The 23469-nt window shown below is 40.5% G+C and overlaps 1 protein-coding gene across 1 annotated transcript in view; it reads left to right on the top strand.

Annotated features, from left to right (window-relative positions):
* The window catches only part of DIAPH1 (diaphanous related formin 1), a 117556-nt gene that overhangs the window by 22832 nt on the left and 71255 nt on the right, over window positions 1-23469 (top strand). The window contains exons 2-15 of the mRNA XM_060415855.1: window positions 9883-9909; window positions 10923-11078; window positions 13745-13846; window positions 14195-14325; window positions 14514-14600; window positions 15402-15465; window positions 17792-17931; window positions 19006-19114; window positions 19573-19683; window positions 19985-20103; window positions 20757-20873; window positions 21339-21454; window positions 21982-22046; window positions 22736-22915. Coding sequence (XP_060271838.1) covers window positions 9883-9909; window positions 10923-11078; window positions 13745-13846; window positions 14195-14325; window positions 14514-14600; window positions 15402-15465; window positions 17792-17931; window positions 19006-19114; window positions 19573-19683; window positions 19985-20103; window positions 20757-20873; window positions 21339-21454; window positions 21982-22046; window positions 22736-22915 — 1524 coding nt within the window. The remainder of the gene's footprint in view (window positions 1-9882; window positions 9910-10922; window positions 11079-13744; window positions 13847-14194; window positions 14326-14513; window positions 14601-15401; window positions 15466-17791; window positions 17932-19005; window positions 19115-19572; window positions 19684-19984; window positions 20104-20756; window positions 20874-21338; window positions 21455-21981; window positions 22047-22735; window positions 22916-23469) is intronic.

Below are 23469 nucleotides of genomic sequence, written 5' to 3'. Positions count from 1 at the left end.
GAAAAATGTCTGTTTTGAACTTACATTTGATCAGTAATTTGGGTATAGAATTCTAAGTTAGAAAAGTTTTTTATATTTTAAACTGCCTTTTTTGTTATTTAGCTTTTTGTATGTATTAGTAGTTTAAGAAATTCAAAGCTTCTCTGATTCCTTTGACCAATTTTCCTCCCTTCTTTTTGTCTCACACCTTCCCCCGCCCTCCACTGTGTGGCATTTGGGATCTTAGTTCCCCAACCAGGGATCAAACTTACACTACTCTGCAGTGAAAGCAGGAAGTCTCAACCACTGGATGGCAAGGGAAGTCCCCTTCTTTCAAACTGTAAAATTTTCTTTGTTTTCTTAGTGTTTGGGAATTTCATCATGATATGCCTTTGTGTGGTGATCTGTCTTTTGTGATGGAGACATCCTTCAGTACTGGGAAATATTTTTTTACATTAATGTACAGTTGATTTACAACGTTGTGTCAAGTTTCTGCTGTACAGCAAAGTGATTCAGATATACACATGTGTGCATTCTTTTTTTAATATTTTTTCAATTATGGTTTATGCATGTTACTACAAATAGCATTATTTCATTCTTTTTTTATTGCCATGTAATATTGTATTGTATATATGAACCATGTCTTCTTTATTCGTCTGATGATTGACATTTGGGTTGTTGCCTTGTCTTTGTTATCATGAACAGTGCTGTTTATGAACATAGGGGTGCATGTATCTTTTTAAATTACAGTTTTCTGCATATATGCTCAGGGGTAGGATTGCTGGATCATATGGCAACTCTGTTTTTAGTCTTTTGAGGAACCTCCATCCATACTGTTTTCCATAGTGGCTGTACCAACTTACATTCAGTGCTAGGAAATATTCTTGAATTATTTCCTTGATAGCTTGCTCCTCTGTTTTCTCCTATTATTTGGGTATTGTACTTGCCAAACTGATCTAATTTTCTTATCTTTACTCTCAGTTTCGCATCTCTTTTTGCTCTGCTTTGGGGAGATTTCCTCAAGTTCTTATCTTTCAGCCTTTCTTGAGTTTTCTGTTAAGTTTCTGTTTTCATGTGTTCAGCTCTAAGTGTTCTTTTTTCTCTGAATATTTCTTTTTAAAATGGCATTATGAGGACTTCCTAGGCTCCAGTGGGCTTCCTGGTAGCTCAGCTGGTAAAGAATCCACCTACAATGCAGGAAACCTTGGTTCAATTCCTGGGTCAGGAATATCCACTGGAGAAGAGATAGGCTACCCACTCCAGTATTCTTGGGCTTCCCTGGTAGCTCAGCTGGTAAAGAATCCACTTGGGTTCAATCCCTGGGTTGGAAAGATCCCCTGGAGAAGGGAAAGGCAACCCACTGCAGTATTCTGGCCTGGAGAATTCCACGGACTGTATATTCCACAAAGAGTCAGACACAAGTGAGCAGCTTTCACTTTCACTGAGGCTCCAGTGGTTAAGACTCCATGCTTCCACAGTGGGGCACAGTTCGATCCCTGATCAGGGAACTGAGATCTCACATGCTGCATGGAGTAGTCAAAAAAAAAAACAACAAACCACAACCCCAGCATCATGTTCTCCCTTATAGATATTAATTTTTTTCTATTCTTTCTTCTTGCATAGTCTCTATATAAGGAGTTGCTTTTTCCCCTCTCTCACATTTGTATTTTTCCTTATGTGTTTAATAATCCTTGGTTGTCCATGTTTAAAAATGAAGGACTAAAAAATTCATTGGAAACTGGATCCATGGGTAGAGCTTGTTAGCTGTGCAATTTATTGTAGGCTTGCCCTGTTCAGTATAAATATAATATAATGTGAGTCACATATGTAATTGTAGGTTTTCCAGTAGCCACAGAAAAAGGCAAAAAGAAAAAAAGTGAAAAGAATCATGTGAAATTAACTTTAATAATGTTTTTTAACCTTGTGTATCTAAAATATTGTTTTACTGTATAATAGATACATATTGATTGTTAGTGATGTTTTTGCCTTGTTTTTTATATGAAGTTATTGAACTGCAGTTTATTTTATATCTTACAGCACATCTCAATTTGAATGCTAAGTTTTTGTGGATATACTTGATATGTATTTAGATTTCATAAAATTTACAAGTGAAAGGTAGATTCACATACCTAGCATGTTCCAAACATACTTAAGTTTAACAATAACATACTAGTTTTTAATTTTAAATTTTTTAAAAATTAAATAAAATTTAAAATTTCTGTTTCAGTTGCACTAGGCACATTAGAAATGCTCAGTGGTGAACAAGATAGAAAACCCAGAGATAAATCCATGCACCTGTGGGCACCTTATCTTTAACAAAGGAGGCAAAAATATACAACGGAGGAAAAACAGCCCCTTCAATAAGTGATGCTGGGAAAACTGGACAACTATATGTAAAAGAGTGAAACTAGAATACTTGCTAACACTATATACACAAAAAATAAACTCAAAATGGATTAAAGATTTAAATGAAGGCCAGAAACTATAAAGCTTTTAGAGGAAAACGAAGACAGTACACTCTTTGACATGTAGCAAGATCCTCTATGACCCACCTCCTAGAGTAATGGAAATAAAAATAAAACAAATGGGACTTAATTAAACTTAAAAGCTTTTGCACAGCAAAGGAAGCAATAAACGAGATTAAAAGACAACCCTCAGAATGGGAGAAAATAGTTGCAAACCAAACAACTGACAAAGGATTAATCTCCAGCATACATAAACAGCTCATATAGCTCAACATCAGGAATGCAGCCCAATCAGAAGATGGGCAGAAGACCTGAGCAAACGTTTCTCCAAATAAGACATACAGGTGCTAATAGACGCATGAAAGATGCTCAGCATTGCTCATTGTTAGAGGCAAGCAAATCAAAACTGCAGTGAGGTATCACTTTACACCAGTCAGAATGCTGCTGCTGCTAAGTCACTTCAGTCGTGTCCGACTCTGTGCGACCCCATAGACGGCAGCCCACCAGGCTCCCCTGTCCCTGGGATTCTCCAGGCAAGAACACTGGAGTGGGTTGCCATTTCCTTCTCCAATACATGAAAGTGAAAAGTGAAAGTGAAGTCGCTCAGTCATGTCTGACTCTTCGTGACCCCATGGACTGGCTCCTCGGCCCATGGGATTTTCCAGGCAAGAGTACTGGAGCCAGTCAGAATAGCCATCATCAAAAACTCTACAAGCAATGAATGCTGGAGAGGGTGTGGAGAAAAGGGAAAGCTCTTGCACTGTTGGTGGGGATGTTCATTGATACAGCCACTATGTGTGTGTGTTAGTCTCTCAGTCGTGTCTTACTCTTTGCGACCCATGGACTTCTCCAGGGTGTTCCCTTCTTCAGGAGATCATTCCAAACCAGGGATCAAACCCAGGTCTGCCACATTGCAGGGAGATTCTCTACCATCTGAGCCACCAGGGAAGCACTGAAACATACAGCACAGTATATGAAATAAATAGCCAGTGGGAGTTTCCTGGATGAAGCAGGGAACCCGAAGCTAGTACTCTGTGACAACCTAGTGGGATGGGGAGGGAGGTGGGAAGAAGGTTCAAGAGGGAGAAGACATATGTATACCTATGGCTGATTCATGTTTATGTATGACAGAAACCATCACAATATTGTAAAGTAATTATCCTTCAATTAAAAATAAAACAAATACTTAGTAGTTGCTTGTGGCTGGTAGCTACCATATTGGACTACATAGCTCTTTGGTGACCTGCTTGGACTATGTCAGTAGTTTAAGGTGGTTTTTCAGTTCCCCAGAGAAGGCTCTTCCAACCTTCTGCCTCAAGGGTAAGGATTTTGGGGTGTTGGAGTCCTGAGAAACTAGAAAGGGGAAGGTGCTGGGTGTCTCAGCATATACAGTACGTATAGGTTAACTACTTGTCTTTTTGGTATAGGATTTCTGCCCACAGCTGTGCCTGGCATCCCCCGAGCCAGAGATCTGTGTTTTACCCTCTTCTAACAATAAATTTCCAGATTTATGCTAGAGTAAGGGAGGGTAGTCTCCTGATGGCATGAGGGGAGGGGCTTTGGGGATAATGGGAAGATCTATAGGTCTAACTGCTTCTTTAAGTGAAAAGTGAAAGTCAGTCAGTTGTGTCTGACTCTTTGCGACCCCATGGACTGTACAGGCCAGAATACTGGAGTGGGTAGCCTTTCCCTTCTCCAGGAGATCTTCCCAACCCAGGGATCAAACCCAGGTCTCCCTCATTTCAGGCGGATTCTTTACCAGCTGAGCCACAAGGGAAGCCCAAGAATACTGGAGTGGGTAGCTTATCCCTTCTCCAGCGGATCTTCCCGACCCAGGAATCGAACCAGGTTTTCGTGCATGGCAGGCGGATTCTTTACCAACTGAGCTATGTAACTGCTTCTTAAACAGCCTTCAAACCAATCTTATTTTTGGCCTCCCTCTCCTCCAGCTGCTCATTTCTGTAAGTATTATACCTGGTGCTGCTAATTCCTGAGCCTGTTGAGGATTCTTAAGTACAGTCTGGATAGTTATTAGCTTTTCCTTCATCAGGTTTAGGGCTCATTTTTCTTAGATCTATTGAGTCTTGGTCCCAGCTTCAAAAGTTTGGTTATAATTACACTTTTCTTGTTCTTCCCAACCTTGTAGGCTCCTTCCTTTTTTTCCCTAAAAATTCCTTTTCTGTAGATGTAGAAAGATTTCAAAAGGGGGGGAAATTTAATTCAGTTTACTGTCTATTACCTGGATATATTAATTTGTATTCATGAGCAGGTTTTGATATGTTAAAATTTTTTCATTCTGTATTTATGCTTCCTTCAGTATCTGTATTTGTAGTTAAAGGTTTTAGTATATAGCTTCAGTAGAAGACTTGATAAGGAGGGACAGGCAGATGAAATATTTAGTGCAGTGAGGGTTTATAGTTTGAAGGCAGAAAATAATTGATAGCAAACAAGGGAAAAGATGAACATAGAGGCATATAGAAATAGGTGGGATCATTAGAGATCATCAGAAAGCTTGAACTTCTGGGGCATAATATATAAATACAGGTCCAGTAGCATTTATCTTCTAGGACTCTACTATTTTTAGTCATTCTTACTTTTCATGAGCTAGGAACCTCTTGTTAACTACCTCAGAGAATCCACAAAGCATGTTATGTATCTTAGAAAATTCACGAAACAGTTAATGTTACAATTAGGAAAAAACCTCACAAAGTTTACCGTTTGTAAACTGTAAGATCCTCAAGGAAAACACATGTAACATTAAATAAGTAAATTAATACACGCTCAATATACTGTAGCAGCAGTTTCCATTTCAGTAATAGAGCTGAGCTTACAGTTTGGGTGTTCCGTTGGGTTCTGAAACAGAATTTTGCCTGTGCTGTGATTCACTTTGCTGGCAGATGCTGCCCTCTGTTGGGAGTAGTTGAGAAAATACATGGATCAGTTTTGCTGTCCTTACTCAAATCGCGCACTAAAAAAACATGGATACTTTTTTTAAAGGAATTAAAATCTGTTTCTAATGATGCACCAAGGAAATCTAAGGAGACTGGTTTCTTCCTTTTTAAGAAAACAGATGTTTACTTTTGTGTGTCTAAAAGCAACAGTTAGTGGGCATTAAATGGGAACAAGACAAGAATTTGGGGAATGCAAAGGTTTAGGGCTATCTGGAGAGCAGAGTTCCATACCCAGCTTGCCTTTGTATGACCTCAGTGATTTACTCCATCTGTCTGGGCTTCAGTTTCTTAACCGATGCAATGAAAAGGTGGAACAAATCTTCAGGTATTGGTATTTTAGGAGAGCAGCCCCAAATAATGGTTTTTGTTCATAGGAGATACAATGACTGAATCTAAGGCTCTGCCCCGAAGGAGTTTAGTCTGGAAATAGCTAGAGGGGACAGACAATCAAAATACAGTTGTAATCCACTTGTAGTGCTGTGAGGCGGGCAAGTACCTATTTCTGCAGAAACGCAAGGAGAGGCACCTTTCCGATCAGAGGAGGTGTCATCCTGTAGGGCCTGTTGGAGCTGCCTTGAAAGCACAGTCTCGACTGAGGGAAGCAGCAGCCTAGAGAAGGTCTGCAGTGGTGAGACAGCGTGATCTGTCTGTGGACTTGCAGTGAGTTCAGGATGCCCAGAAGATAGGGTTTGAGGTAGAGGGCTTGTTGAGAGATGAGTCAAGACAAAGAAGTCAGAAGTGTCCTATGGCATGCTAAGGATTTCGGGTCTTAACCCAAGGGCAGTAGGGAACTATCGCACAGTTTTAAATGAGAAATAACCCAGACAGCTTGACATTTTAGAACAATTACTCTTAGATTTAGTATAGAGCGTGCATTTTGTGTTGGGCAAATGAGAGTGAAAGAAGGGACATGAGTTAGGAGGCTATTACAGTAAATCAAATGACAGATCATACCACTAGGATGGAGGGAAGAGAAATGAGTCTGCAGACAGAAAAAACAAGTTGCTGGTTTCCTGTTCTTTGACTTAGCCTGCAGCTATGCAGAGTCTAGCTGGCACTGATTCATTAGACCCAGGTTCTGTTATCTATGTTATATCCATCCCAGAATTGTTTTGGTAGTGGTTTGGTTCTGACGGAACATTTTGAGTTTGGAGGACAAGGTTCTGGACTGGAAGCACTTGCTCTAGGAGCAGGTGAGTGTAACCTTGGTAGTGGCAACCTGACTATAAACACTCACCCTTTGTGTGGCTTGTTTCACCTCTGTGTCAGGCGACCCAGAGCGATGACAAAAGGAACTGTGAGTCTCCCTGGTGTTGTGGTCTCTGCCTCGTGATCCTTCTGCCTTGGCTGCCCAGTGAGCAGCACACACACAAGGTAGCTTCAGATTCCATGGACACTGAGCAAAATTCTTAGGGTTTTGGGTGCATGATTAGCTTTCCATCAGCAGCAGGTTGACCTCCTCTGGACTGTAGAGGGCAAAGTTAAAATTCACAATTTACATGGGATTTAACCAAACTCTTGACTTTGGGCACATGAGCATAATGATATAGATTTTTCTTGTCTGTAAAAAGATTAGTAGAATAATTTTGTGGCAGTGTCAAATAGTTTTTCATTAGTTGAAGAATGTTACTCAAGAGGCATTTACTATACTCTTCTAAGAAGAGCAAAAATAAAATTTAAAAAATCTTATTTTTTTAGCCGCACTCAGTGGCATGTGGCATCTTAGTCCCTAACCAGGAATTGAACCCATGTCCCCTGCATTGGAAGGCAGAGTCTTAACCACTGGACCTCCAGGGAAATCCCTGGTTTAAAACTAAGTATTAGAATGAAGAATTCCTGCTTTCCTGTACCTGCTTGAATCAGACTTTTGACCTAACAGAAGCAGAAGATATTAAGAAGAGGTGGCAAGAATACACGGAAGAACTGTACAAAAAAGATCTTCACGACCCAGATAATCATGATGATGTGATCACTAATCTAGAGCCAGACATCTTGGAAAGTGAAGTCAGGTGGAAAGCATCACTACGAACAAAGCTAGTGGAGGTGATGGAATTCCAGTTGGGCTCTTTCAAATCCTGAAAGATGATGCTGTGAAAGTGCTGCACTCAATATGCCAGCAAATTTGGAAAACTCAGCAGTGGCCACAGGACTGGAAAAGGTCAGTTCTCATTCCAATCCCAAAGAAAGGCAATGCCAAAGAATGCTCAAACTACTGCACAATTGCACTCATCTCACATGCTAGTAAGGTAATGCTCAAAATTCTCCAAGCCAGGCTTCAGCAATACGTGAACTGTGAACTTCCTGATGTTCAAGCTGGTTTTAGAAAAGGCAGAGGAACCAGAGATCAAATTGTCAACATCCACTGGATCATGGAAAAAGCAAGAGAGTTCCAGAAAAACATCTATTTCTGCTTTATTGACTACACCAAAGCCTTTGACTGTGTGGATCACAATAAACTGTGGAAAATTCTGAAAGAGATGGGAATACCAGACCACCTAACCTGCCTCTTGAGAAATGTGTATGTAGGTCAGGAAGCAACAGTTAGAACTGGACATGGAACAACAGACTGGTTCCAAATAGGAAAAGGAGTATGTCAAGACTATATATTGTCACCCTGCTTATTTAACTTCTATGCAGAGTACATCATGAGAAACGCTGGACTGGAAGAACCACAAGCTGGAATCAAGATTGCCGGGAGAAATATCGATAACCTCAGATATGCAGATGACACCACCCTTATGGCAGAAACTGAAGAGGAACTAAAAACCTCTTGATGAAAGTGAAAGAGGAGAGTGAAAAAGTTGGCTTAAAGCTCAACATTCAGAAAACGAAGATCATGGCATCCGGTCCCATCACTTCATGGAAAATAGATGGGGAAACAGTGGAAACAGTGTCAGACTTTATTTTGGGGGGCTCCAAAATCACTGCAGATGGTGATTGCAGCCATCAAATTAAAAGACGCTTACTCCTTGAAAGAAAAGTTATGACCAACCTAGATAGTATATTCAAAAGCAGAGACATTACTTTGCTGACTAAGGTCTGTCTAGTCAAGGCTATGGTTTTTCCTGTGGTCATGTATGGATATGAGAGTTGGACTGTGAAGAAGGCTGAGCGCTGAAGAATTGATGCTTTTGAAGTGTGGTGTTGGAGAAGACTCTTGAGAGTCCCTTGGACTGTAAGGAGATCCAACCAGTCCATTCTGAAGGAGGTCAACCCTGGGATTTCTTTGGAAGGACTGATGCTAAAGCTGAAACTCCAGTACTTTGGCCACCTCATGCGAAGAGTTGACTCACTGGAAAAGACTCTGATGCTGGGAGGGATTGGGGGCACGAGGAGAAGGGGACAACAGAGGATGAGATGGCTGGATGGCATCACGGACTCAATGGACATGAGTTTGAGTGAACTCCGGGAGATGGTGATGAACAGAGGCCTGGCTTGCTGTGATTCATGGGGTCGTAAAGAGTCGGACACAACTGAGCGACTGAACTGAACTGAACAGCACACATACAGAAGAGAAGAGAATATGAAACATACAGAAACGTTATAAACAGACATCCATGTATCCATCATCCGTATCAAGAAATAGAATATTATTGTAAGCACCCCTGAAGCCCCCATCCCTTTCTACAATCATTATTCTTCCACCCACCCCAGGTAACCACTGTTTTGCCATTTGTGGTAATCATTCTCTTTATGATTGTACATCCTAGGTAATATCTAATTTTGTATGGTTTTAATCTCAATGTAAAATAATACATTCACTTTTATATTTGTGAGTAGCTATATGTTCATTCACTTTCTGCATGTAATTATTTTCCACTGTACCATTATACCAGTTTACCCATTCTACTCCAGATGGCTGTTTGGATTATCCTCTATTTCAGATATTACAGTGTTACTGTGAACATTCTTGTTATACTCAGCCTGCTATGTAAGTGCAGCTTTCTGAAGGAAAGGTAGATTTACAGAAACTGTTGTGTTGAATTGTGATATAGCTGCATATTTTCACTTTACTAGATTCTGTTTTCCATTGTGTTTTCCAAAGTGGCCGTAACAATTTACATTACACCAACAGTGTGTGAGATCTTCTGCTGCTCTGTGACTAGACACACATGAAAATTTTTGCCAGTCTTGAGTGTAAAATGATAATCTTGTTGTGGTTTTAGTCTGCATTTCCTTGTTTACTGATGAAGTTGAACACATTTCATAGGTTTATTGGTCATCTGATTTAGAGTTTTTTTAGTTCTCCACCTCTTTTCCCCAAAAGGGTTATTATATGTTAGTGATCTTAAAACTCCTCCTGCCCCTTATCTAAGGGAACGTGCTAAGGAGTATGGCAGAAATCTAGCTTGTAGGAAGGAGCCTAGATCCTTTCAATTTGTTTTCTCCTCTTTTTTTTTTCCCCAGTCCATCTGGTGTTTAGGAAATTTCCTGGCGTTTCACTGATCTCTCTTCCCTCTCTTCTCCTTCCTTTTTCCTGTTCCTAGACTCTGAAGAGACTCATGGCAGACGAGGTAAGGAAATTTTGTTCAGCATGTGCATGGCTCATTTCCTACACTATGGTATTTGCCAGTTGCAATAGCTTTGACTTTCTATAACTTATAAATTGATACGGGTTCTACTCTCAGGTCCTCCCGAAGCTTTTCTCTAACTCTTTGCTCTGTTTGATTTATTGCATGCATTTCCCTGGCATATTCACTGACTTCCAAGGTTAGGCATGTTCTTTAAGCTCCAAGCTGACTTGCTGTCTGGATGCCACTCATATCATTGGAAGCCCCAGAATGCTTGTAGATACTAACTGTTATTTTCAAACAGGTAGTGCCGATAAGCTGCAGTTTATCGGTAGCTCTTTTTTAATTGAACACCTGTCCTTGTGGTTTGAGGAATGATTGAGGTTGGTTGACAGAGAGATGGTATATATAGCCCTGAAGCCTGAAGTACAATAGACTATATTCTTTGCGAAGAGGATTTTGGAGAATATATTTTGAACTTTTGCTGCTTGCATAACACAAGTGCTATGGAGTGTACAGAAGAAAGAAATAACAATGGTTCCTGGTTTTAAGGCATTTCCTTGTTTCTTGTATATAACTTATATCAAAATCATAATCAGACTTAGCTCTTGAAGGGAGAGGTCCTCTGAGGATCTGGTCACAGTTATTATTGGATAGCTAGAGGGAAACTGAGGCCATTTTACTGAGCACTCTGCATATGAGGTGCTTTCAGTTCTGTGTTGCTCGAGGGCTTAGGAATGGCGGAGGAGCTAAAGAGCAAAGTTCTCCTTTTTAGACAGGTTCCAAATTATAGTATTTCATTCCTCTTATCTTTGGATGATGGTGAGAGTACAGAGTCAGTGTAGTGTATTAGATACAGGAAAGACTGGTTCTCTTTTTCACGTCAGAAGAGCCTTAAAACTGCCCACAAACCAAAGGAACCATGGGTGTATAAGAGGCTAGAGGCTATTTGAGGTATGGTTTGTTGTATAAATAATAAAAATGGGTCACTGCTAATACTTTTTTCTCTTTCTCAGCTGGAGAGATTTACCAGCATGAGAAGTAAGAAGGAGAAAGAAAAGCCCAATTCTGCTCATAGAAACTCTTCTGCATTTTATGGGGATGATCCCACAGCACAGTCATTGCAAGATGTTTCAGATGAGCAAGTTCTAGTACTCTTTGAACAGATGCTGGTAAGTTCCCCGCCTGAAAACATTGATTCTTCTTGAAAATGCTTTTATGAGCATGTTTGTTGTTTAGTCACTAAGTCGTGTTCGGCTCTTTGAGACCTCCTGAACTGTACCTGCCAGGCTTCTCTGTCTATGGGATTGCCCAGGCAAGAATACTGGCATGGGTTGCCATTTCCTTCTCCATAGATAGGCATGTTGGGCCCTTTTTCATGCACAGCCCTCCTTAACTCGCCCTTAATAACGAAAAAACCCTCTAGGTTTAATAGAGAACTTAATAGCAGCTCCATTAATGAAGGGACTAAATATACAGGCACCAATCTGTAGACTGGAATCTGTGAATTAGGGTTAGAAATATCTGATCACTGACCATTTTGTTAGTCTCCTTTAGCCCAGCAGCACTTAAGCGGCAAAGATATAGAGTGGGTGGGCCAACTCATGTGGTAGTGTGATGACTTCCAGAGTAGATAAAGGTTTAAAACATTCACAACAAAATCTCTACAAAGAAGAAACTTTGATGACGTGGAAAGGCGTCATTTGCCCAAGGTCTTCTGTTTAGTGGTAAATCTGGAAAGAGAATTCTGATGTTATAATCACTAGAAGACCTTTAAAGACTGGGGCTGAGGTCGGTTCAGTAATAAACTGCATGGATGACACTGACTTTGCTGCCCTCAGTGAGGACTACTGAGTGAGGACACTCGGTGAATGTCCACTAGTGCTAAGTGTTGCAAGGTTTAGAGTACATGCTTATACGGTTTCATGAGGCCTCTGGATTAACTTGCATTTACAATCTCAGCTTCAATTAGAGACTAGTGGAAAGTCTAACTAAGTTAAAAGCATGGGTTTAAAACCCTTAATACAGGGCCTGGTACCTGTGGTAGTAAACCCTCAACCACTACTACTGTTATTGCTTTTCACTGAAGCTTTCAGTTTGTCTCATAATGATCCAAGTGTGTTAGCAGTCTAAGAGTATGCTCTTTCCAGACAGTCTCTTTGGGGCTTTGGATTGCAAATGTAGGTGTCTTCAGGGCAAGGGGAGGTAGCATAATTAAGTTAAGGCTACACAGTAAAAGTGAAAGTGAAGTCGCTCAGTCGTGTCCGACTCTTTGCGACCCCATGGACTGTAGCCCACCAGACTCCTCCATCCATTCGATTTTCTAGGCAAGAGTACTGGAGTGGGTTGCCATTTCCTTCTCCAGGGGATCTTCCCGACCCAGGGATCGAACCCGGGTCTCCACATTGTGGTCAAACACTTTACCATCTGAGCCACTAGGGAGTCCCCCAAGGGCTACATAAGAGATAATAAAAAGGAAAAGAGACTGCAGTAAAATGAAGAACATTTGGCGTTTTTGTTAAAAGCCAGCCACAATTCACTTCCTGGTTTTGCAGCATTCCTGTTGGGAATGCTAGCCCAGTAGTGCCAGATGTTTCTGTTTTTCAAGAAGCCAGAAATCTGTACATTTTAAAAAACAACAAAAATTGTTTTTTAACAAACAAATAGCCAGCATTCAGATTTCCCTAATAAAGTCATTAAAATTTTTTTTATTTATTCAAGTCACGATTCCAGATAGGCTCCATTGTAATATTCTCCTAAGTTTTGTTTGAACTATAGATTTTCCTGCCTCTTTTTTATCCTTTCTATTGCTACAAAAAGCTTCTTCTTTCTTGAAGAAGCTGTTTGACTTTTACAGTTTTCTGTAATCTAAAATTTGCTGATTGTATCCCTTGGTGCTAAAAATTCATATTTTTTAATGAAGTCTCTCAAATTTAAAATGTTGAAATTTTTAGAAGACAAAGCATACTTAGAAATTTTAGAAGACAAAGCATACTTCATCTTTGGGTCTGATTCAGCCTCAGGGCCACTATTTTGCAATTTTCTGTTCAGTTTATCTGTAAAAGGAGGAAGAAAGCACCAGAAATTGAGTCAGGAAAAAGTCAGATTGCTATTATGGTTTGGTGGTGATGATTCCTTCACACATCACACACATACACATGGAGAAGAAATTGAATATTTCCACTTTTTCCTCCTATACATTCCCATTTTAAATAATATTCTGGACTTGTTAGGGTTGAACTTCTGCTCACAGAGATAGGAAGATCAGACAGATGGTTTCATATGTAACAGGCTCAAGCAGAGCCTTTCTCCTGATAACACACTCCAGATTATGTCTGTTGAGGGAATTTGTCGGCTTCCAGTTAGTTCTTCATGGAGGCGTTTGTCCAGGGACTTAGTTAACCAGGAGTAATGGGTGTTTAGACCTAGAGTGGCACAGATTTTGCTGATGTTTGAATGGTGCCAGTGGTCCAGTGCTTCAGCCTGAAGAAATTACTAAAGTCCATCCCAAGTGCAGAAAATATTAATGCTTTGTTTGTTTTCTTTCAATAATACAAAGTAAGTTTTCCTTCTGTATTGAGAGTCCATTTTTGATAGGAGAAAATTTAGGTGTATGTATATAAAAATGTCTGTTGGGATTTATACTAAAATGTTAAGCATTTTTATCCCTGAGGAATTCCCATCATCTATAATAGCTTAAGTCCCTGGGGGTCAGGAAAATTTCTTTATTCACTAAGCATTTAGTGTGTTCATCTCTTCACTAAGTATACTAAATATTAAACACTCAAACTTGTAAGGAATTCAAAACAATTTTCCCCCTTTTTTCTCCTGCTGCTAGCTGGATATGAACCTGAACGAGGAGAAACAGCAACCTTTGAGGGAGAAGGACATTGTCATCAAGAGAGAGATGGTGTCCCAGTACTTGCACACCTCCAAGGCTGTGAGTCCTGGGACAGGTTCCCATGACATGGGAGACTGTGCCCTTATCTTGGCCGTGTTTGTTTTGCTACTTTCATAGAACATTTTATGTCAATGTCAGTTCTATTTCATTGTTTTATGTAAACTTACTTATTTTTTACCTTCATTTGAGTTACTTTTCTTATATACTTTTGCCTAAGTCAATCATCATAAAGTATGTATGAGTAATAGGAAAGAAATTCTGAATCTCATGGTTCTGTGCTATGTATAATGGGTGTCTGCCCTCATGTTGTTTAAATGTTATTGACTAATTCTTGTCCAATTTATGACTGAGTCCAGTGTTTACGGACCTCTATTTGCTTCTTTCCAGGGCATGAGCCAGAAGGAGAGCTCTAGGTCAGCCATGATGTACATTCAGGAGTTGAGGTCAGGCTTGCGGGATATGCCTCTGCTCAGCTGCCTGGAGTCCCTTCGTGTCTCCCTCAACAACAACCCTGTCAGGTGAGGATTCTCAGGTGGAAACAGGAGTAAGAGCCCACTGTAGAATTCACTGGCGGGGATTAGAGATCCGAGGAATCAGGGAAGTATGAGAATGTTCTGGATTGGGAGTAAGAAGTTGCCAGGATACACTTTATTTTTGTGGATAAGAATATATTGATTTGATATTGCATTGTCTTTGTTCCTAACAGTTGGGTCCAAACATTTGGTGCTGAGGGCCTGGCCTCCTTATTGGACATCCTTAAACGACTTCATGATGAGAAGGAGGAGACTGCTGGGTAAGGACTTCCAAGTCTTGTCATCTTCTAGGTGGAGGGTAGTAGAGGGATTGGCTGTTTGCTGTAAAGGAGGAAATAAGTTAGGACTAGGACATTATATGTTAGCTGAGAATGGGGTTTATCATGGGGGTGACTGGAGGATGAATAATGATTATAGGTACAGGAAAAGGAAGAGGAATTTAAATTTCTCGTGTATACCACATATGATTGTGAGTCTCCCAACAAAGGTTCTTATCCAGTCTGGAAATAGGATCTGATTAGACCAAAGCTATCCCGTGATCTGGTCTGGGTCATACCTCATTTGGAAATACGTATGATCAGTTTGAGACTAACTTTATGATAGCCTTCAGGGTTCAAATAATTCTTGCACTGACTTAGGTTAGGCTTTCTTGAAGCCAACCTGACCCAGTATGGTTTCTCTACTTCTTGGGATCTTGCCAAAGCAAAACACAGGTCCTGGGCCTCCTGAAAGTACAGACTTGAAACCTTTGGTGTAGATGAGGCAAGCAGTAATAGATAGGATGCTATTGTGATAGAATTTAGCCCTTAGGAGCCTACTAGGAGTTAAAGGGGAGATTTTAATATAATACGAAATTCTTGGTTAATGAGAGGATTAGCCAGTTGTTCTTTTCTTCAGCTATCTCTTTTTGCCAGTATTTCAGGACAAAGTGCTATGTGCTAGAATTTACTTAGCTACTAGTTGGGAGTATTTATTTATAACACCCTTGTTTGTAATTGAAAAGTCAGTGGGAGAGAGGTGTAGGATAAAGGGACTTCACTAATTAAGTCTTATATACACAGAGGCTACGACAGCCGTAACAAGCATGAAATCATTCGCTGCTTGAAAGCTTTTATGAATAACAAGGTAAGATTGTTCCCGTTCTCATTCTGACTCCATCATGACCCCTGTTCTTGCTCTTCTGTTGGCAAACTCAAAAAAGAAGGACCTAGAAATAGAAGATTCAAGGCTTCTAGCTTTCCCTTTTAGTATCGCAACTTTTGATTAACACATACACATACTATTATGTATTTTTCCTCAGATGTAATGTCTGTTTCAGAGGAAAGGCTTAATTTCTTTCTTCTGTTTATACTTTTGTTAATTATTGGATTTCCTGACCTGCAGTTATTAATTTTTGGAAGGTTTACTTTATTCTCTGCTTTATTGTTTTGTCCCCTGTATGTTCCTACTGTAGAATATTTCCTTTTTTTCTCCCCTGTCTGTTTAGTATTTAAACCTAGGGAGCCTTCAGTGATTTGTTCCTGAGTGTAAATCTGTCTTCCTGACTGTTTAATTTTATTATAATTACTCCACTGGCTTGTGGGGGCATTGAAATAGAAACGTAAGAGTCAGTTTTTATTCTTGGAAGACATAGAATTCTGTTGTGTCTGCTCAGTTCAGTTCAGTTACTCAGTCGTGTCCAACTCTTTGCGACCCCATGAACTGCAGCACTTCCCTGTCCATCACCAACTCATGTCCATTGAGTCAGTGATGCCATCCAACCACCTCATCCTCTGTCATCCCCTTCTCCTCCTGCCTTCAATCTTTTCCAGCATCAGGGTCTTTTCGAATGAGTCAGCTCTTTGCATCAGGTGGCCAAAGTATTAGAGTTTCAGCTTCAACATCAGTCCTTCCAATGAACTTTCAGGACTGATTTCCTTTAGGATGGACTGGTTGGATCTCCTGGCAGTCCAAGGGACTCTCAAGAGTCTTCTCCTACACCACAATTCAAAAGCATCAATTCTTCTGCACTCAGCTTTCTTTATAGTCCAACTCTCACATCCATACATGACTATTGGAAAAACCATAGCCTTGACTAGATTGACTTTTGTTGGCAATGTCTCTGCTTTTCAATATGCTGTCTAGGTTGGTCATAACTTTTCTTCCAAGGTGTAAGTGTCTTTTAATTTCATGGCTGCAGTTACCATCTGCAGTGATTTTGAAGCCCCCCAAAATAAAGTCTGACACTGTTTCCACTGTTTCTCCATCTATTTGCCATGAAGTGATGGGACCGGATGCCATGATCTTCGTTTTCTGAATGTTGAGCTTTAAGCCAACTTTTTCACTCTCCTCTTTCACTTTCGTCAAGAGGCTCTTTAGTTCTTCTTCACTTTCTGCCATAAGGGTGGTATCATCTGCATATCTGAGGTTATTGATATTTCTCCCGGCAATCTTGATTCCAGCCTGTGGTTCATCCAGCCCAGTGTTTCTCATGATGTACTCTGCATATAAGTTAAATAAGCAGGGTGACAATACACAGCCTTGACATACTCCTTTTCCTATTTGGAACCAGTCTGTTGTTCCATGTCCAGTTCTAACTGTTGCTTCCTGACCTGCATACAGATTTATTCCCATCTCTTGAAGAATTTTCCACAGTTTATTGTGATCCACACAGTGAAAGGCTTTGGCATAGTCAATAAAGCAGAAATAGATGTTTTTCTGGAACTCTCTTGCTTTTTCCATGATCCAGCGGATGTTGGCAATTTGATCTCTGGTTCCTCTGCCTTTTCTAAAACCAGCTTGAACATCAGGAAGTTCACAGTTCACGTATTGCTGAAGCCTGGCTTGGCAAATTTTGAACATTAGTTGTTGTGCCTGCTAGAAAATTATTTTTTCTATGCTCATTTCTGTTTAGCCATTTTGGGAAACGTGTTCTATCCTGTTATTAGTTTGCCAGGGTTGCTAAAACACAGTACTACCAACCAGGTGTCTTAAACAACAAGTTCATTTACCTCACAACTCTAAAGGCTGTAAGTCCAAGATCAAGGTGTCAACAGGATTGGTTCCTTCTGAAGGCTGTGAGGGAGGGTGTGTCCCGTGCTTCTCTCCTAGCTTCTGGTGTCTAGCTGGCAAGCTTTGAGATTCCTTGACTTGTATATGCATCACCTAATCTCTGTCTTTGAGTTCACATGGTGTTCTCACTGTTTGCCTATGTTTCATCTTTTTATAAAGACGATAGTTATATTGGGTTAAGGACCTACCCTACTCTAGTCTGACCTAATGGTAATCTAACTGGCTACATCTGCCTGTGACTCTATTTCCAAATAAGGTTACAATCTCAGGTACTAGGGGTTAGGGCTTCAACATACGGGATTTTGGGAGGAACGCCATTCAACCCATAACAACTCGTAAACTTGTCCCTGGTTAGGTGCTCTCATCTTTAAGCCTCCCTTTTCTGTTTTTGTCCTCCCAGTTTGGAATCAAGACCATGCTGGAGACAGAAGAAGGAATTCTGCTGCTGGTCAGAGCCATGGATCCTGCGGTTCCCAGCATGATGATTGACGCTGCTAAGCTGTTGTCTGCCCTCTGCATCCTGCCGCAGCCAGAGGACATGTATGTGACTGGAGTGGTTTCTCTTTTCTGTTTGCTTTTTTATCATCTTCCTTAGTCTTGAGGAATATTGAGTTGCTTCCACTTACTCTTAAATATTAGGTAAAACTATATTTCTTACATGAACACTGTGAATCTTAATATTTAAGAACGTTTTTTAAGAGATACAGGGTGTAATGCTGGTTATCGAAGGTACAGCAGAATGCCTCCTAGATCTCCAGTAAAGTCTGTATTGTCTAGGACAAGGGTTTCTTTTTACATTTTTTAAAATTCAGAAGTAACACAAGGTTATTTTAAAAATCCAAACAACACAGAAATATATGAAGTACAATTCAACAATGTCATCCCTTTGGCAAACCCTGTTCTGCAGAGGTGATCACTGTTAATGGTGTGGTGCAGTCTCATGGATCATTTTCTAGCGTAGACAAGTATGCTAATTTATAACATACCTGCCACTCTAAAAGATGGTGTCTTAGAATTAAGGAAAGGTGGTGCTGAGTGGTAAAGAATCCACTTGCCAAAGAGGAGATGCTAGAGACACTTCCCCCTGGGTCGGGAAGATCCCCTGGAGTAGGAAATGGCAACCTGCTCCAGTATTCTTGCCTGGAAAATTCCATGGATGGAGGAGCCTGGTGGCCTACAGTCCATGGGACTGCAAAGAGTTGGACATGACTGAGCACACATACGTGTATTTTTTGTACAGTATATATATATTATTTCATATTTATGTAATTATTTATGTTGGGTAGATTTTCTAGGAGTAGGCCAATGTTACTGGCATTAAAAACTGTTAATGTTAAATGCCTCTCCAAGAGTTGTCTAATTTATATACCCTAGAACAGGGGTCTTAATTTGATAAATATGGTTAGGAGTCTAGGGCTGGATTTTTAAGGAGTGCATTTTTCTGAAGAGATGGTCTTTAGTTTCCTGGTGATCTGGCCTCTGCTCTGTATGATAAGAAGAAGAATATGAGAAATTCAGAATGTTGATATTGTCTGTTTCCTAACTGATCTGTGCCCCTGTGTAATCTCCCTGACCAGAGCACCTAATTCTCTCCCTTTCCTCACTCTTGGGCAGGAATGAAAGGGTTTTGGAGGCGATGACAGAAAGAGCTGAAATGGATGAGGTGGAACGTTTTCAGCCACTGCTGGATGGATTAAAAAGTGGGACCTCCATTGCTCTCAAGGCATGTATACCTGTGAAATGACCTACAAGTAGAATTCAAGATAGAAAGACTGAAGTTCATTTGACCTTTTAAAAGAACACATGGAGTGGTTACCAACAATGTATTTTATATTTCAGAGTTCTTTCTGAAGGGAAAATGGTTACTCTTCTCTCTAAAAAGCAGGGAAAGAACTGTTTTCCTCATTACGAGATAGAAAAAAGGCATGGTATTTATTTACAAGCTGGGAAAACCAAGGCCTAGAACAAATTGCACTTTCAAATCCCCGGAGTTCTTCCACCCTCTGAGCTCTCTGGACTGTTTTTAAACTGGGTTATTTTGCTGTGGCAGAAAGTCATTTTTGTCCTTTCTGTACTGCATCTGCTAGGTTATATTTGGGAGCCTCAGAATGCATGTAAAGAGAATGGGTCTTGATCTCTAGGAGCTAACATTGACAAAGCTGCTGAATTTTCTTATCTTAGGTGGGATGCCTGCAGCTCATCAATGCTCTCATCACACCAGCTGAAGAACTTGACTTCCGAGTTCACATCCGAAGTGAACTGATGCGCTTGGGGCTGCACCAAGTGTTGCAGGTGAGAGGCAGCTCTTCATTAGAAAGGCTGGGCTGGTTCCTCCTGTCCCTATAGCCCCACCACCCCTGGGATAACTTCCATTTTCAGTTTAAAAACCAGGTCGAGGGAGTTCCCTGGTGGTCTACTCGTTAGGATTCAGCACTTTCATTGCTGTGGCCTGGGTTCAGTTCCTGGTTGGGGAACCACGGCAGGTCATGCAGCGTGGCCAGACAAACCAAAAAAACACAGAGTGAAAGGTGTGAGTTTCTAGCCAGCATCAGGCACTTCTGGGTTCCCTGACCTGTATTTCTGACGTTGACAGGACCTTCGAGAGATTGAAAATGAAGATATGAGAGTGCAGCTTAATGTATTTGATGAACAAGGAGAAGAAGATTCCTATGACCTGAAGGGACGGCTGGATGACATTCGAATGGAGATGGAATATCCTTTTACTGACTGGGTTGAAGACAGACAAGACATTCAGTTGTTTTCAGTTATAGATCCCTATATGGAATGGTGTGTTGATGATGATCAGAAGAGGGCCTGTCTTCTTAGTAGATAAGGCAGGTGTCTTTTGATTGCTGTGGATTTATTTACCTCAGCATGGACTAGAGAAATTGGGAAAGGTCATCTGAGGGTTGCTCAGCATGGAAGCAGCCCTCATAGTTAGTATAGATCTCCTAGAACACAATAGCTTAGCTTATTCAGGTGTGGAACTGGTTTTGGAAGGACATAGGCAAGTCAGGGAATAGGGCTGTAACTTGTATGTGCCCCTGAGACTGACATGGGGAATAATTTGGTTACCTATCGATATTTTCCACAAGTGACTTTGAGGCACTTACCTTTTTCTTTCTGTCTGTTGCTTGATTTTCAAGCCAAGTACTGGGCATTTTGTGTCTGTGTATAGTACCACTGACTCACTGGTCCTCTGGCCAAAGGAAGTTTACATAGCTTAAAGTTTAGGGCAGGGTGTACAGGAGGAACAGCTGTTAGAATAGAAGTGGCATCTTGTTCCTTTTCACAAGAGTTGTCAAGCTACCTGTCAGACATATTTTCTAAGTATATGATTTCCTTAGCCTCTTCTCCTTTTCCACTGACTTCAGTGAAATCTTCCAGATTCTCTTAAACACAGTGAAGGATTCAAAGGCAGAGCAGCACTTCCTGTCCATCCTGCAGCACTTACTCTTAGTCCGAAATGACTATGAGGCCAGGTGAGACGGTAAACCTTTGGGAAGATTAATCTGAACCTAAATGGAGAGAGCAAAATCCAAGTGAACTGCCCTCTTTCACAGTGGGGTGAAGGCGATAGCCAAGGAAGGCAGCAGTATAAAGTTTTTTGATGTTGGAACAGGAGATTCAAGCCATAGACTAGAGATTCAGCAGTAGTCCTGTCTGTCACAGGCAGGGTCTAGCTTGAATTTTAGATGGAAAAGGGTTTGCACTGGGAGACAGATGGCAAGAAGTTTTGACTTTCTGAAGTAAATGCGCACAGCTGATGCGGAAGAGGGGGATTTCTTAGCATGGCAGCAGTACTCTGTCAATTTTATGAAAAAGTCTTTTCCAGGACATTTATCCTCAGATCCTTCTATTGTCAAAGCAATTTACCTTTCTTGATCCTGAATACCAAAATTATATTTTGGTTTTCCATTAGTAACCTTGTTTTGTTTCTTCTGTAGACCGCAGTACTATAAGTTGATTGAAGAATGTATTTCTCAGATAGTTCTGCATAAGAACGGGGCTGATCCTGACTTCAAGTGCCGGCACCTCCAGATTGACATTGAGGGACTGATTGGTAAGTGTATTCATCTGTTTGGTTCCTCGTGAAACATTGCTTCCACCTTTCATTTTCCATCTTTCTTTCAGTGAAGATTTCAGAGAAGGTACTTTTCTAGCCCATGGGTATTTCCATTTTCACCCTTTCTTTGGTGATATAACAATATCTATGCTAGGAATATACAGGCTTCTAGTTTATTTCCAAAAAATTAAAAAAATTTTTCCCTTCTCATACACCTCCCCACCTTTTGAAGGGACTTCAGGTATTGTCTCTAACTCCTGCTGGCCCCAGAGATTCATAAGTACTACTTGTAGGTATTCTCTGTGCCACCCAGCATGGTGGCCATACTGTGTAACAGGCACTCAGAAATTATATGTTGAACTTAGCTGAAAGTTCCATTTCTTTGTCTCATACAGAACATTAAGAAGGATAAGAAAAATAACCAAAGGGAAACCTTTGCTCCTTTTGTTTATATGGAAGGGCTTAGTGAGAGGGGCAGAGGAGAATTGGGAACTTGACTTCCTGACTCTTTGCTTTCTTTTTAGACCAAATGATTGATAAAACAAAGGTGGAGAAATCAGAAGCCAAAGCTACAGAGCTGGAAAAAAAGGTATGTATGAGAGATCAAAAATAATTGAGCTATATCTTTCTTTCTTTGTTTAAGGGTTGTGATTTTTCCAACATGTGACATAGTTACCCATGATATTTTGGAAGCGTTCAGCACACAGTAGCAGTTCCTTGGGGAAACCTTTCTGGTATAGGTTACTCAGTGGAGAAAGTGTGATCGTGGTATAGATGTGATCATGAAGAGCTGGTCAGTTGTGAGTTTGCACAGTTCATGGGCCCCCGAGCAGGAGGAAGACAGGTGGCACTCTCATATAATGTTGTCAGCACTTGGGTTTGCTTGATGTCTCAGGCCTCTTAGCCATAGAATAATAGGAACTGGAATATGTCTGAATTCTTTTTCTCTTTGATTAAGGGCTCCTATTGTTGATAACTCTGATCCTTGAGACTGTTGGCATTGTGCACCTTAGCTGCCCTGGTTAAATGTCCTTAAAATCTTGGTGGCGGTGGCTTTTTTTTAAAACCACTCCCAATTATAGATAGTCTGTGGAAATAATCCCTGGCTTCCCCCTCCTTTAACCTTGATTTTAAGGTCAAAATCATGGTGGCCTGTTTTCCTAGGCATTCCTTGGGTCAGTGAGCTCAACAGATAAAGGATTAACACAAAACAGTAAATTATGGGGAATAACACTGGGCTTTTGCTGAGAGGGAGAACCTGATTTCTTTCTCTTCTAGCTGGACTCTGAGTTAACAGCTCGGCATGAGCTCCAGGTGGAAATGAAAAAGATGGAAAGTGACTTTGAGCAGAAGCTCCAGGATATTCAGGGAGAAAAGGATTCATTGGATTCTGAAAAGCAAAAAATTGCCACAGAGAAGCAGGACCTGGAAGCAGAAGTGTCTCAGCTCACAGGAGAGGTAATGTCCCAACAGGGAAGGCAGAGTGACCTGTGACTGCCATCAGCAGCTTCAGGGTGAGCCTGTGTGGGAGCAGGACTCTGTCATCTCACAACTTGGAAGAGTTCAGTTACTAATAGGTAATCTAGTTAGGTGATGCATATTCTTTAAATCATGAACTGTTTTGGGAATAAGTAATACATAAGATAGACAATTTGGAGAATACATAACACAAAGAATAAAATGAGTCACAGAACTACTCAGAGATAAAGATAATATTTCTAGTAATTTAGAAATATTTTAGTACCTTTAGGAGTAAATACTAAATAAACTGTTCTGTTTACTAATTTTTTCTTACTTTAGTCATCTCTGGACAGATCTATGCCTACATACTCTCTCTGCAGTTATAGATATTTATATGATCTGTGATACCTGATAACTTGATCACTTTATGTGGTTATAGTACTACATTTATAACACATGTTAATTATATAACTAGAATATTTAGTTTGCTTGATCTTTGCAATTTCTCATCAAAGGGAGAATTTAACATAAACTTTGAAGTTGCCTTCTTA

Source organism: Ovis aries, chromosome 5 (genome assembly GCF_016772045.2).
Source record: "Ovis aries strain OAR_USU_Benz2616 breed Rambouillet chromosome 5, ARS-UI_Ramb_v3.0, whole genome shotgun sequence".
NCBI classification, from domain to species: domain Eukaryota; kingdom Metazoa; phylum Chordata; class Mammalia; order Artiodactyla; family Bovidae; genus Ovis; species Ovis aries.
The sequence above is the reverse complement of the archived record's forward strand: the minus strand, read 5'-3'. Positions and strand labels throughout refer to the sequence as shown.